This window comes from Pristiophorus japonicus, chromosome 12 (genome assembly GCF_044704955.1).
Source record: "Pristiophorus japonicus isolate sPriJap1 chromosome 12, sPriJap1.hap1, whole genome shotgun sequence".
NCBI classification, from domain to species: domain Eukaryota; kingdom Metazoa; phylum Chordata; class Chondrichthyes; family Pristiophoridae; genus Pristiophorus; species Pristiophorus japonicus.
This window is the reverse complement of record NC_091988.1, coordinates 77775931-77789413: the sequence shown is the minus strand read 5'-3', so window position 1 is coordinate 77789413 and position 13483 is coordinate 77775931. Positions and strand designations below refer to the sequence as shown.

At 48.1% G+C, this 13483-nt stretch overlaps 1 protein-coding gene across 2 annotated transcripts in view; it reads right to left on the bottom strand.

Annotated features, from left to right (window-relative positions):
* The window catches only part of LOC139277349 (plexin-A1-like), a 633908-nt gene that overhangs the window by 268237 nt on the left and 352188 nt on the right, over window positions 1-13483 (bottom strand). For both annotated transcript variants that reach the window (XM_070895706.1, XM_070895705.1), the window contains exons 6-8: window positions 11358-11481; window positions 8043-8196; window positions 2430-2529 (exon numbers count right to left, since the gene is read on the bottom strand). In XM_070895706.1, the coding sequence (XP_070751807.1) occupies window positions 2430-2529; window positions 8043-8196; window positions 11358-11481 (378 nt within the window). The remainder of the gene's footprint in view (window positions 1-2429; window positions 2530-8042; window positions 8197-11357; window positions 11482-13483) is intronic.

Below are 13483 nucleotides of genomic sequence, written 5' to 3'. Positions count from 1 at the left end.
AGGCCCAGTCTTCCCCCTCAGGTGGATGTAAAAGATCCCATGGCACTATTTCGAAGGAGAGTTATCCCTGGTGTCCTGGGTCAATATTTATCCCTCAATCAACATAACAAAAACAGATTATCTGGTCATTATCACATCCCTGTTTGTGGGAGCTTGCTGTGCACAAATTGGCTGCCGCGTTTCCCACATTACAACAGTGACTACACTCCAAAAAGTACTTCATTGGCCACAAAGCGCTTTGAGACATCCGGTGGTCATGAATGGCGCAATATAAATGCAAGTCTTTCTTTATGTCTATAATAAAAGTGTAGCATAACTGTGCAGTGCCCTCAAGAGTCACACTCATTTCTCAACGCACTTTATAACACCATGCTTGTTATGAAGCAGTGCGTCGCCCTCCTGCTCTCTCGTTAATAATACGACGGGAGATTTGCTGCATCAAACATAGCTTCAAAAGCCTTGAAAATGCTCAAAAACATGGGCATTTCCTGCTGGCTTTCCCCGACCCCGAGATCTTGGCCCCCCTCCAGGGCAGCAGGCTGAGATGTAGAAGCAGCTGCCCGATCGGCAGGAAACTCCCCATACAACCGCCGCTGCCCAACTGATCTCAGCATGTCCCTAATGTGGCCACTGGGAGTGTTCGTGCAGGTTAAACACCGCGCAGTTCTGGCATGTTCAAATCACAACTGTGCTCTCCACTGCCTGCGAGCAGAGCCACAGGACATCAGCTAATACATCTATACATTTCGGATAGCACTTCATGCAAGAAAAATCCGCCATTCTCTAACCGGTTGAGCTAATCGAAAACACTTCACCACCAACTCTCAACATAGGAACAGGAGGAGGCCATTCAGCCCCTTGAGCCTGCTTCACCATTCAATGAGATCATGGCTGATCTGTATCTTAACTCTATCCACCTGCTTTGGCTCCATATCACTTTATAACCTTATCTTAGCAAAAATCTTTTGTTCTCAGTTTTAAAATTATTATTTGAGCTAACAGCTACTGCTTTGCGTCAGCTTTAAGTGTCAGCTGTGGCTCAGTGGGTAGCACTCTCGCCTCTGAGTCAGGAGATTGTGGATTCAAGTCCCACTCCAAGGGCTTCAGTACAAAAAACAAAATCCAGGCTAACACTCCAGTGCAGTGCTGAGGGAGTGCTGCACTGTCGGAGGTGCCGTCTTTCAGATGAGACGTTAAACCGAGGCTCCGTCTGCTCTATCAGGTGGATGTAAAAGATCCCATGGCGCTATTTCGAATAGCAGGGGAGTTATCCCCGGTGTCCTGGGCAATATTTATCTCTCAATCAACATAACAAAAACAGATTATCTCATCATCATCATCTCATTGCTATGTGTGGGAGCTTGCTGTGTGCAAATTGGCAGTCGCATTTCCTACATTACAACAGTGACTGCACTCCAAAAGTATCTCATTGGCTGTAAAGTGTTTTGAGACGTCTGGTGGTCATGAAAGGCGCTATATAAATCCAAGTCTTTCATTTATTTTGAGAGAGAGAGTTCCACACATCCCCACCCTTTGCATGAAGGAGTGTTTCCGAACTTCTCTCCCGAGTTTGCCTGGTTCTGATTTTAAGGTTATGTTTCCTTGTCCTCGTCTTACCCCACCAGTGGAAAAAAGTTCTCTCTCTCCAGCCTTTCAAAATCCAAAAAACCTCAATCAAATCACTCCTTAACCTTCTACAGTCCAGGAAATACACTGTACAAGCCTATCTCTCCTTATAATCTCACCCCGGTAACCTCATTCTGCACAATCTGCGCTGCACTCTCTCAACCCCTCAATGGCATTCTTCAAATCACAGCAAGCAATTACCCAGGAGATAAAAGACTTGCATGTCCCAAAACGCTGTATAGCCAACAAAGCACTTTTGAAGTGCAGTCACTGTTGTAAAGTAAGGAAATGCTGGGGTGGGGGTAATTTGCACACAGCAAGCTCCCACAAACAGCAATGAGATAATTGACATATCATCTGTTTTTAGTAATGTCGGTTGAGGGATAAATATTGGCCCAGGATACGGGGGAGAACTCCCTGCACTTCTCCGAAATAGTGCCATGGGATCAGGTGGGCAGATGAGTATTCGATTTAACATCTTTATCCGAAAGACACCACTTCTCTGCAGCACTCCCTTTGCACTAGTATATACTTGCGTTTTCCTCTGGTGCACGAGTGTCTATCAAGAAGTCAGTTTTAAGTGCGACAAATACAGAACACCAAATGGTAGAGAGAGTTATATTCAGTTCAGCCTAATGGCCCCCAACATTGGCACAGCTCTTCATGCATAGTCTAGGCTCACCGGAGAAGAATGAACACTATGATGAGGGACTGAGTGCCACCAGAACCCGCACAGCAACATCCCAGCAGGAAAGGAAGAGAAGAGGGAGAGAACGTTTCAAGTGAACAAAGTTAATACTCACGACTGGTGAACGCTGCAGTTGTAAAACACAAAGTCTGTGCTGGCAAACTTCTTGCCGGTTTCCTTGGACTTCAGATACAACTTCACCACTCGCTTGTCTCCTGCACAAAGCAGACAACAGGGTCATTAAATATGGGCTTTTGAGGATGATTAAAAGAGACAAAACAAAATCAAGGACAAGAAAAGGCAATTCAGCTGATGGAAGTCCATCCCTCTCATACCCTCACTCTCCCATAGAAGCCCATCCCTCCAATACCCTAACTCTCCCATAGAAGCCCATCCCTCCAGTACCCCAACTCTCCCATAGAAGCCCATCCCTCCAGTACCCCAATTCTCCCATTGAAGCCCATCCCTCCAGTACCCTAACTCTCCCATGGAAGCTCTCTCCTTCTACCCAAACATCAGACATGGCCTCAGTTCAAAGTCTCATTTGAAGGACAGCACTGCTTCGGTACACCAGTGGAGTTTTCTAGCTTGTGTAAGCAAAGCCGCCCTATAAATCTTACGCCATGAGTATTGACACCACTATGTCAGCCAATGAGTTGGAGGCGGGACACGGCGGGGCTTACAGTCTATTTTACAGCAAACAGTCTATGCACTCAGCAAACAGAGCCTATTTAAACAGCATCTCTGCAAACTACAGCAAACAAGGTTCATGACAAATTACAGCAAAGTCTTCTGATAATAGCAGGCTTATTTCTCCAGCAAAATGCAGCGAGTTGCATTTTATGAGCATAAAATCAATCCCAGTCACTCCTCGTTGTTGTGGTCTGCTGATTTAGGAGGATGGGGGGGGGGGGGGCGCGATGGGAGGGAGGGGTTAGAACGGGGAATTACCCAATCATTCTGGCCAGGTCTTGAGGTGTCACGATACACACCCTAAATCTTAGAGAGCATAATCTTCCAATAGAATCTTCTCATCAGCTTGATGGACAGAAGTTATCACCTGAAAATGCCCTGGCACACTGGCCCAGAGACCTGCTTTCCCTCCTCATTCTCCAAGTACCTGCTGCGTAGCCTTGGTGCCGGAGATATTGACCTCGACACTAGATTGTGCAACAGGAGGATGTTTTCCCTCGTGGGGGAATCTAGAACTAGGGGGCATAGTTTCAGAATAAAGGGCCGCCCATTTAAACTGAGATGAGGCAGAATTTCTTCTCACAGAGGGTTGTGAATCTCTGGCTTAGAGGGCTGCGGAAGCTGGGCCATTGACTATATTTAAGGCGGAGATAGACAGATATCTGAACGATAAGGGAGTCAAGGGTTATGGGGAGTGGGCAGGGAAGTGGAGCTGAGCCCAAGACCAGATCAGCCATGATCTTATTGAACGGTGGAGCAGGCTCGAGGGGCCGAATGGCCGACTCCTGCTCCTATTTCTTATGTTCTCATGTTGGACACTCCTTTATGTTTTCTCCCCGATTGAAGACATCTGCAAGGCTAACTTGTTGTCTTCAACTCTCACCCCGAGCCCCATCCCCCTCTCCTGGAGCACATGAGCAGAATGAAAGAACCAAGCCAAGGAAACATCTGGGACACATCTGCAGTGAAGCTTGTAACAATTTTTTTTTTTTTTTAACTTTTTATTTCTGTGTAAATATTCTGCCCCCGGCCCTTTCCAGACTATAATATTCATTTATGTAACTCCCAAGGCTCCTCAAAAAGCTGGCAGATTGTAAACCGCCTTAACTAAGATATAAAGTTAAGCTTTTTACACGCCAGTTGCGCAGAACTTGCTGCGCTAAAAAGCCCAAGGATATCCTCTTCTGGCATCTCATTAAGTCCATGAGTCAAGACTTCCAAACCAAGGCCCAATTTTTGTGTGTCCATATGTCCCCCATAAACATTTCACAGAGACAGCAGGCCACTATACTCAGTGCAAGGTAATAATGCCCTAAAAAGTGGTTCAGAAAAGCAACTCGGTTTTCCTATTTATTTATTTATTCATTCTCGGGAATGTGGCCATCGCCGGCAAGGGCCAGCATTTATTAGCAGTGTCAGCTGTGGCTCAGTGCGTAGCACCCTTGCCTGTGAGTCAGAAGGTTGTGGGTTCAAGTCCCACTCCAGAGACCCAAGCACTGCACTGCCGGAGGTGCCGTCTTTCGGATGAGATGTCAAACCGAGGCCCTGTCTACTCTCTCAGGTGGGCGTTAAAAAAATCCCACGACATATCTTGAAGAGGAGCAGGGGAGTTATCCCTGGTGTCCTGGCCAATATTTATACATTATAAACAGATTATCTGGTCATTATCACATCGCTGTTTGTGAGACCTTGCTTTGCACAAATTGGCTACCACGTTTCCTACAGTGACTACACTTTTAAAAGTACTTAATTGGCTATAAAGTGCTTTGGGTGCCCTGAGGGCGTGAAAGGTGCTATATAAATGCAAATTATTTTTTTCTTTATCCAAAATGGCCCTGGAGAAGGTGGTGGTGAGCCGCCGCCTTGAACCGCTGCAGTCCGTGTGGTGAAGGTACTCCCATAGTGCTGTTAGGGAGGGAGCTCCAGAATTTTGACTTAGAGACGATGAAGGAACGGCCGATATATTTCCAAGTCAGGATGGTGCGTCACTTAGAGGGGAACATGGAGGTGGTGGTGTTCCCATGCACCTGCCTTCGAGATGACAGAGGTTGCAGGTTTGGGAGTTGCCGCAGTGCATCTTGTAGATGGTACAAACTGCAGCCACGGTGCGCCGGTGGTGGAGGGAGTGAATTTTTGAAGTGATGGATGAGGTTGCATAGACAATGCTACAAGGCCTGCAGTTTTCAACAGTTCATGGTCGCTGCAGATCTGTTGTGTCGATCTACAGTAAAGGAATACGCCAGACTCCCAACTTGGCAGCCAAGAATTTAGCAATAATGGGGCACACATCTACTGCCTTTGGGGTTGACTTATGAAGAAAGGTTGCGCAGGTTGGGCTTAAACTGATGGTGATGATGATACGCATTGGCATTTAGAAGAATAAGAGGTGACCTTATTGAAACAGACAAGATACCGAGGGGGGTCAACAAGGTAGATGCAGAGAGGATGTTTCCACTCGTGGGGGAATCTAGAACTAGGGGCCATAGATTAAGAATAAGGGGTCGCCCATTTAGAACTGAGATGAGCAGAAATGTCTTCTCTGAGGGTCATAAATCTGTGGAGTTCTCTGCCCCAGAGAGCTGTGGAGGCTGGGTCATTGAAGGTGAAGATAGACAGATTTTTGAACGATAAAGGAGTGAAGGGTTATGGGGAGCAGGCATGCAAGTGGAGCTGAGCCCAAGATCAGAGCCCAAGATCAGATCAGCCATGGCGGAGCAGGCTCAAGGGGCCAAATGGCCTATTCCTGCTCCTATTTCTTATGTTCTTATTATCTCCCCAGTCCTCAGGAAGATTTGAATCCCTTGTACACCGATAATCTTCCATGGCGGCTCTACCCAAATAGCGTGACCACTGAGCAAAATGCCAGCTTGGTACGGCACACACCCAGGGAAGTGGGCAGAACAACTGGGATATTCGAAGATGTTGCAGCATGTCCCTAGTGGAAATCAGGGAGCATTCATCCAGATCCCTTAAACAGGTGGGATTTGAGACCACGACGTACAGAAGGACGGATCTCCTGAGCCCCCAAGGCTTTTTCTCATTTCCTACTGTCCGGCGCACACACTATTTTTAAAACATTTTCGGGATGTGGGCATTGCTGGCATTTATTGCCCATCCCTAGTTGCCCAAGGATTGATACAACTGAGTGGCTTGTGAGGCCATGTTAGATGAGCAGTTAAGAATCAATCACGTTGGTGTGGGTCTGCAGACACATATAGGCCCAGACCGGGTAAGGATGGCAGATTTCCCTCCCTAAAGGATATTACAGAACCAGTTGGGTTTTTACAATATTCCGATGACTTCATGGTCACTGAATGCAAATTCTCAAACTGCCGTGGTGGGATTTGAACTCACGTTCTCGGGATTATTAGACCAGGCCTCTGGGTTAACTTGTCCAGCATCAATGTCACAGTCATTGTGGCTATAGGGCTATAGGATTGGGATCAGAGGAGATCAAAGTGGGTGGTGACACAAAAAAGATGCAATATAGGTGGCGTGAAAAATTGAAGACCATTTGTGGAAGGGAACGATCCGTATGAGGGGCAAGGAGTCAATAGTAAGACCCAGTGGCTCAGTCAGGAGGTCAGCCTAAGATAAATGCTTTTGAAAGATGCACAAAAAAGGGGAATGGAGTCGGAAGGCTCATCCGGAACACTGCAGCGCCAAATACTGCAGCGAACGTACAGCACAGAAACAGGCCATTTGGCCCAACTGGTCCGTGCCGGTGTTTATGCTCCACACGAGCCTTCTCCCACCCCTCTTCATCTAACCCCATCAACATAACCACTTGGAGCTTCCCCTTAAATGCATCTATACCATTCGCCTGAACGACTCCTTATGTTAATGAGTTCTCACCACTCTCTGGGTGAAGAAGTTTCTCCTGAATTCCCTACTGGATTTATCAGTGACTATCTTAAATTTACGGCCCCTAATACTGGTCTCGCCCACAAGTGGAGACATCATCTCTACGTCTACCCTATATCAAACCCTTTCATAATCTTAAAGGCCTCCATCGGCTCACCCCCTCAGTCTTCCCTTTTCCAGAGTGATTTATAGAGGAGTTTCCCCAACACGAGGGAGCATAGGTAACAACGGTTGCCCTTTATACGTATATATGGGCAACACACGGTCCTTATTGGTGGCCTGTCCTCCCCCAACTGTGCCCAAGATGCTGACAGTCGCTGCCACTCTCCGGTATCTCCACTCTTCATCAGTGAACCTGGACAGCGAATGCTTGTAGGATATTCGACAATGGTGATGGTTGGGGAAACATGTGGTTAACATTCAAGCACTTCACAGCAGGAGGTCACTGAACAGTAATTATTCATAAGAACCCTGCCCGATTCCCCCCCCCCCACTCCCCTGCCCAGCGATGCCGAGCCAATCATACTCGCAGAACACCCGCCCCAACAGAGATCGAGGGCGTAACATGGGATCTTCCTGGTCTGTGTGGCTCAGTGCCACACTAGGGGGTAAAAGATCATGGGTTCATCTCCACCGCAGAGAACAGAGCACAAAATCTAGGTTGAGGCAGTGCTGCACTGTCGGAGGGGCAGTACTGAGGGAGCGCTGCACTGTCGGAGGTGCCGTCTTTCAGATGAGACATTGACCCGAGGCCCCGTCTGCTCTCTCAGGTGGACGTCAAATATCCCACAACGCTATTTCGAAGAGGAGCAGGGGAGTTCTCCCCAGTGTCCTGGGGTCTATATTTATCCCTCAACCAACATCACTAAAAACAGATTATCTGGTCATTATCACATTGCATCACATTGGGATCTTGTTGTGTGCAAATTGGTTCACTGCTGTAATGTTTCCCACATTACAACAGTAACTATACTTCAAAAATACTTCATTAGCTTTAAAGCTCATTCAGACACACTGAGGTTGTGAAAGGCACTACATAAATGCAAGTTTTGCTTTCTTTACAGAACTGAGCCATCGGGAGAGTTGGGGGGGGGGGGGCTTGAAGTCGCTGAAACTGAAGCAAGGGTGCGTCCGGACGGCCAGGCAGTACGGTGGATCACTCTGCACTTACCCTGGCCTCTGGTGATGGGGACAATCTCTCTGGCCGAGGGAGACCTACAGTAGATCCTCCCGTCCATTATCCGCCCCTCGGTCTCGGTGAAATCCTCAAACGAACAGTTGACTCCCGTCGATAGGTCAGGGACATTGCGGGTTTGCAGAATCAGCTGGAGAGAGAGAGAGAGAGAGAGAGAGAGAGAGAGAGAGAGAACATGCTTAGGAACAAAAGAGCAGAATGATAATAATCTAACAGACAGCAGAATCCCTGCTACAGCAGGAGTGACTCAAGCAGAAATCAGAATAATATTTCATCGTGACTACTTCCCAGAACATAGTCTTTAACCGCTTCACTCCCCAGTACCCGGCCTAGCCGGGGTGTGGGTTTCACAGGCTCTAGTAGCTCACACAATTGGCAGTTCTCGATGAGTGCATCTCCAACAACTCAAGAAGCTCGACACCATCCGGTACAAAGCAGCCCGCTTGATCAGCAGCCCATCCACCACCTTCAACATTCACTCCCTCCACCACCGGCACACCGTGGCTACAGTGTGTGCCATCTACAAGATGCACCGCAGCAACTCGCCAAGGCTTCCTCGGCAGCACCTCCCAAATCCGTGACCTCTACCACTTAGATGGACAAGGGCAGCAGGCGCATGGGATCACCACCAACTCCATGTTCCCCTCCAAATCACACACTTGGAAATATATCGGCTGTTCCTTCATCGTTGCTGGGTCAAAATCCTGGAACTACCTCCCTAACAGCACTGTGGGAGCACCTTCACCACATGGACTGCAGCGGTTCAAGGCGGAGACTCATCACCACCTTCGCAAGGGCAATTAGGGAGCGGCAATAAATGCCGACATCAAATAGGAGGTGGGTGGGGTGGCTTGACCCATCCACCTCCACGGAGGTGTGTGGGGTTGCTGACTGCTGACCCATCCACCTCCATGGCACGAACCTGGTATTGCAGTACTTCCAGGAACGGTGCTTGGGCTCTAGGCCTTTTGGCTAAGAGCATTAGCGCAGGGTGATCCTTGATGTGTGCAAGGTGACCTCTGGCGTTTGTGATCTGACAAAAAATTGGAAAGATTGGCTACGGGAAAAAAAAGAAAGAAAAAAAAGAAAGAAAAAAGAAATGCCGACATCCCAAGAATTAATAAAAAATAACAGGCCTCAGGGGCCGGCCGAGCCGGGGAGTGCTGACAGGACATGGAAGCCCAATCCTCCTGTCGTCTGCTGTCCGCACATACCCTTTCCAGTAGCAGTCACCGTGTAATGATCAGCGGCCTGAGCCCTTGCTCTCTCCTCACCCACAGCTGCCGAGGCCAGAGACAGATTAGCTAATTCTGCACAGACTCAGAACCCTCCCCCCCGAGCAGTGTCGGCACAGCTCACTCTCGCCAACCGAAGGGCTTGAATGCAAAGGCCAAGACATCAATACAGCACTGAGGGAAAACTGCATTGTCGGATTGTCGACCTATAGAAGGACCAGTTGCTGGGGTTAGATGCAAAAGGGTAGGAGGAGGCCCGTGTGGCACATAAACCCTGGCATGGACCTGTTGGGCCGAATGGTCTGTTCCTGCGGTGGACATACTGTGTGCAAATTTGAGTTGCCACATCATCAGACGCTATAGGGATTTAACAGAGGTTGTTTGCCCTGGCTGCAGAGTCTAGAACCAGGGGTCACAGTCTCAGGATCAGGGGCCCCATTTAAGACCGAGATAAGGAGGAATTTCTTCACTCAGAGGGTGGTGAATCTATGGAATTCTCTGCCCCAGAGGTCTGTGAATGCTCAATCGTTGAGTATATTCAAGGCTAAGATCGCTAGATGTTTAGATATTAAGGGAATCGAGGGATATGGGGACAGTGCAAGAAAGTAGAGTTGAGGTAGAAGATCAGCCATGATCTTATTGAATGGCGGAGCAGGCTCATGGAGCCACACTGCCCGCATTTCTTACGTAAAGCAAGTAACGATCCCATGGCCCTATTCGAAGATAATGATCCAAGGAATTCCCCTGGTGTCCTGGCCAACATTTCTCTCTCAACCAACTTCCACCAAAAACAGATGAACTACTCACTCATCTCACTGCTGTCCGTGGGACATTGACGTTCTCAGAATTGGCTGCCCCGGTTTGCCGACATAACAGTGACCAAACCTCAGAGCAAGCCATTGTGCGTGAAGCGCTTTGGACCATTGGCAAGACGGCGTGAGCTGCTGTCTAAATACAAGCCCCCATCGTGTGTGGCCAGCACCAGCTGCGGCCCAATCTCGACACCCCAAGCTGCCCAAACCCTTGGCGAGCCCCCTTTTCAAATCATTCGCTTCTTTTGATTCACTCTTCTTGCGAGGAAAGGTTGGGGTGAGAAGGAATTCAACAGCATAACCCTTACATTAAAAACTAAAATACACAACTGCCTCATTTCATTAGCTTTAAAACAACCTTCTCCTGACATTCCTGGACCAATGAGTTGCATTATTTGCGCAAATGTACATGGTTTCATATCAGAAAGTGTAAGCCCCTTCTTTATGAAACTTGGGCTCAGCAACCGATAATCTATTGGGGAGAGCACGCTCCTGAATATGCCAAGAACCAATTTGTTTGTATAAATTAGGCATCCTTTCTTGACAGATGGGTTCCAGAGCTCAAAATTTGGTGGTTGAGTTTTTACAGGTTACGAAGGGATGGGCACGGCTATGACTGGTCCCGATTCGAGCTGGACCTCGCCCTCTTTTCAGGAGTCCATCACAAAGACCCTATTATCCAATCAGTTAGGATGGGATTTGATCTGGGGTTGAAGGGCAGTGTGCTGGAGTGCATCGGATCGCCACAAAGTCTAGGGAGGAGGCATGTCGGACATGGCCCAGCAGGGGCTCCAAGAGGGTGACATGAACAGCCGGAAATATTAAATTATTCTGATGTTACCCTTCCTCCCCACCCCCAAACCAAGAATAAACAAGCGGTTTCTGCCAATCGAATCCCAGCATCAAGCCCGAAGATTCAATGAGGCCCTCTCTGCAAAAAGGTCAAATCTTGGCATGACATGGTGCCAAATTCAGATTCAATGCACAGCATTAGGATATTAAAAACACAATTCGAATACTTGCCCATTTCATTTTGATTTTGTTGGCACTCGCTCACCCACACTCTCACCACACACACACACACACACACACACACACACACACACACACACACTCCCTCACCCCCTCGCACGCACACCCCTGCACATTCCCTCACCCCCGCACGCACGCTCTCTCTCTCTCTCTCATCCCCTCACACACACACACTGGATGAAAAGCAGACTTAAAAATCCAATGGAACTCACCAGAACCTGGGACATGGTGACGGAGATGTTTTTAGGCTGGACGCTCAGTTGGACACACTGCCGCAGGGTCGAGGCAAAGCGCTGATACTCGTTCGCCCGATCACACTTGTCCTTGCGAGAGCATCTACAGCAACATCAGAGTCATCAATCATCAACTGCCCACCACACCCAGCAGTCCCCCAAGGCCCAAATACCAAGTGACAGTTCTTTTGATGCATTTGTAAGATATGGGCATCACTGGCAAGGCCAGCATTGCTTGCCCATGCCTAGTTACCAAGAAGTACAGACATGTGCCCCAAATCCCACTCCAGACACTTGAGCACCAAACTCTAGACTGACACTCTCAGTGCAGTGCTGAGGGAGTGCTGCACTGTCAGAGGTGCCGTCTTTCGGATGAGATACTGAACCGAGGCCCCGTCTGCTCTCTCAGGTGGATGTAAACGATCCCACGGCTATTTGGAAGAGCAGGGGAGATCCCCCCGGTGTCCTGGGCCAATATTTATCCCTCAATCAACATCATTAAAACAAGATTATCTGGTCATTATCACCTTGCTGTTTGTGGGAGCTTGTTGTGCGCAAATTTGCTGCCGTGTTTCCTACATTACAACAGTGACTACACTTCAAAAAGTACTTCATTGGCTGTAAAGCACTTTGGGATGTCCGGTGGTCGTGAGAGGCGTTATATAAATGCATGTCTTTCTTTTTTCTAGCTCTGACTCTAATTACTCTTGCCTGCGATCTCGACGGTGGAACCTCTCACATCTCGGTCTTCCCTTTGGCTTTCAAAAGCCAGGTATCAACCGAATAAGCACTTGCAAAGTTATCTCACCATCTCTCCACACCTTCACCAATCCCCCACGGTGCACTATGTATCACGTCAGTTGAACCGGGAAGGGTATGGCAAGCGTTTATTTTAATGTAGACGAGGGTTCACCTTCAAGGAGTTATGGCAGAATTAAGTGGCACCCGACTGAACGGCCCAAGCAATGCTCAGCGCTGCGTTCCAGATCTATTAGATTTCAGATTGCATAATTTGTCAGATTGCTGGCACTTCTATTGCTAACAAATCCTGCCCGAGGCTCCTTTCAATAAAACATTTAAAGTCGGGAATTATTAAATAAAAGCATTTACGGAGACCACACAGGGAGCACTTGAAGCGTGTGCAAGCACCACTCGAGATAAAGACCGAGCAATAGATTCTCGGCTATGCATCACTGACGTACAATGCAAGGTCACGGCCGAGAACTGTGCCCTTCGTTAGCAGGAGGGAAATTAAAGGCGGAAAATAGACAATTAGTTGCAAGGGTTTTTTTTTTAAATGGATGTACAGGGGTTTGTTTCAGTCCAATGGCAAGATAACAGGTACAGAGCATGTGACAGTAAACTGCAGACAGAGTTGTAGCACAGGAACAGGAGGAGGCCGGTCGGCCCTTCGAGCCTGTTCATTTACATCATGGCTGATCTGTACCCCAACTCCATTTATTCGTCTTTCATCCATATCCCTGGATAGTCTTACTGAACAAAAACTAGAATATCAATCTCAGTCTTAAACGCTTCAATTGACCCCCAACATCCATAGCTTTTTGGGGGGAATAAGGTCTAAATCTCCACTGCCCTTTGTGTGAATGGGTGCTTCCTGATTTCACCCCCGAACGGCCCGGCTCTCATTTTAAGATCGTGTCCCCTTGTTCTGGACTCCTGCACCAGAAAGAAAGAAAGACTTGCATTTCTATAGCGCCTCTCACAACCACTGGACGTCCCAAAGCACTTTACAGCCAATGAAGTGTCATAGAAACTTACAGCATGGAAGGCGGCCATTTTGGCCCATCGTGTCCGCGCCGGCCGACAAAATGCTATCCAGCCTAATCCAACTCTCCAGCTCTTGGTCCGTAGCCCTGTAGGTTACAGCACTTCCAAGTGCATATCCAAGTACTTTTTAAATGCGGTGAGGGTTTCTGCCCCTACTACCCTTTCAGGCAGTGAGTTCCAGACCCCCACCACCCCCTGGGTGAAATTTTTTTTCCCTCCAATCAATTACTTTAAATCTATGCCTCCTGGCACAGTACTTTTCAGAGTGTAATCACTGTAAACACAGTGAAACGCGGCAGCCAATTTGCGCATAACAA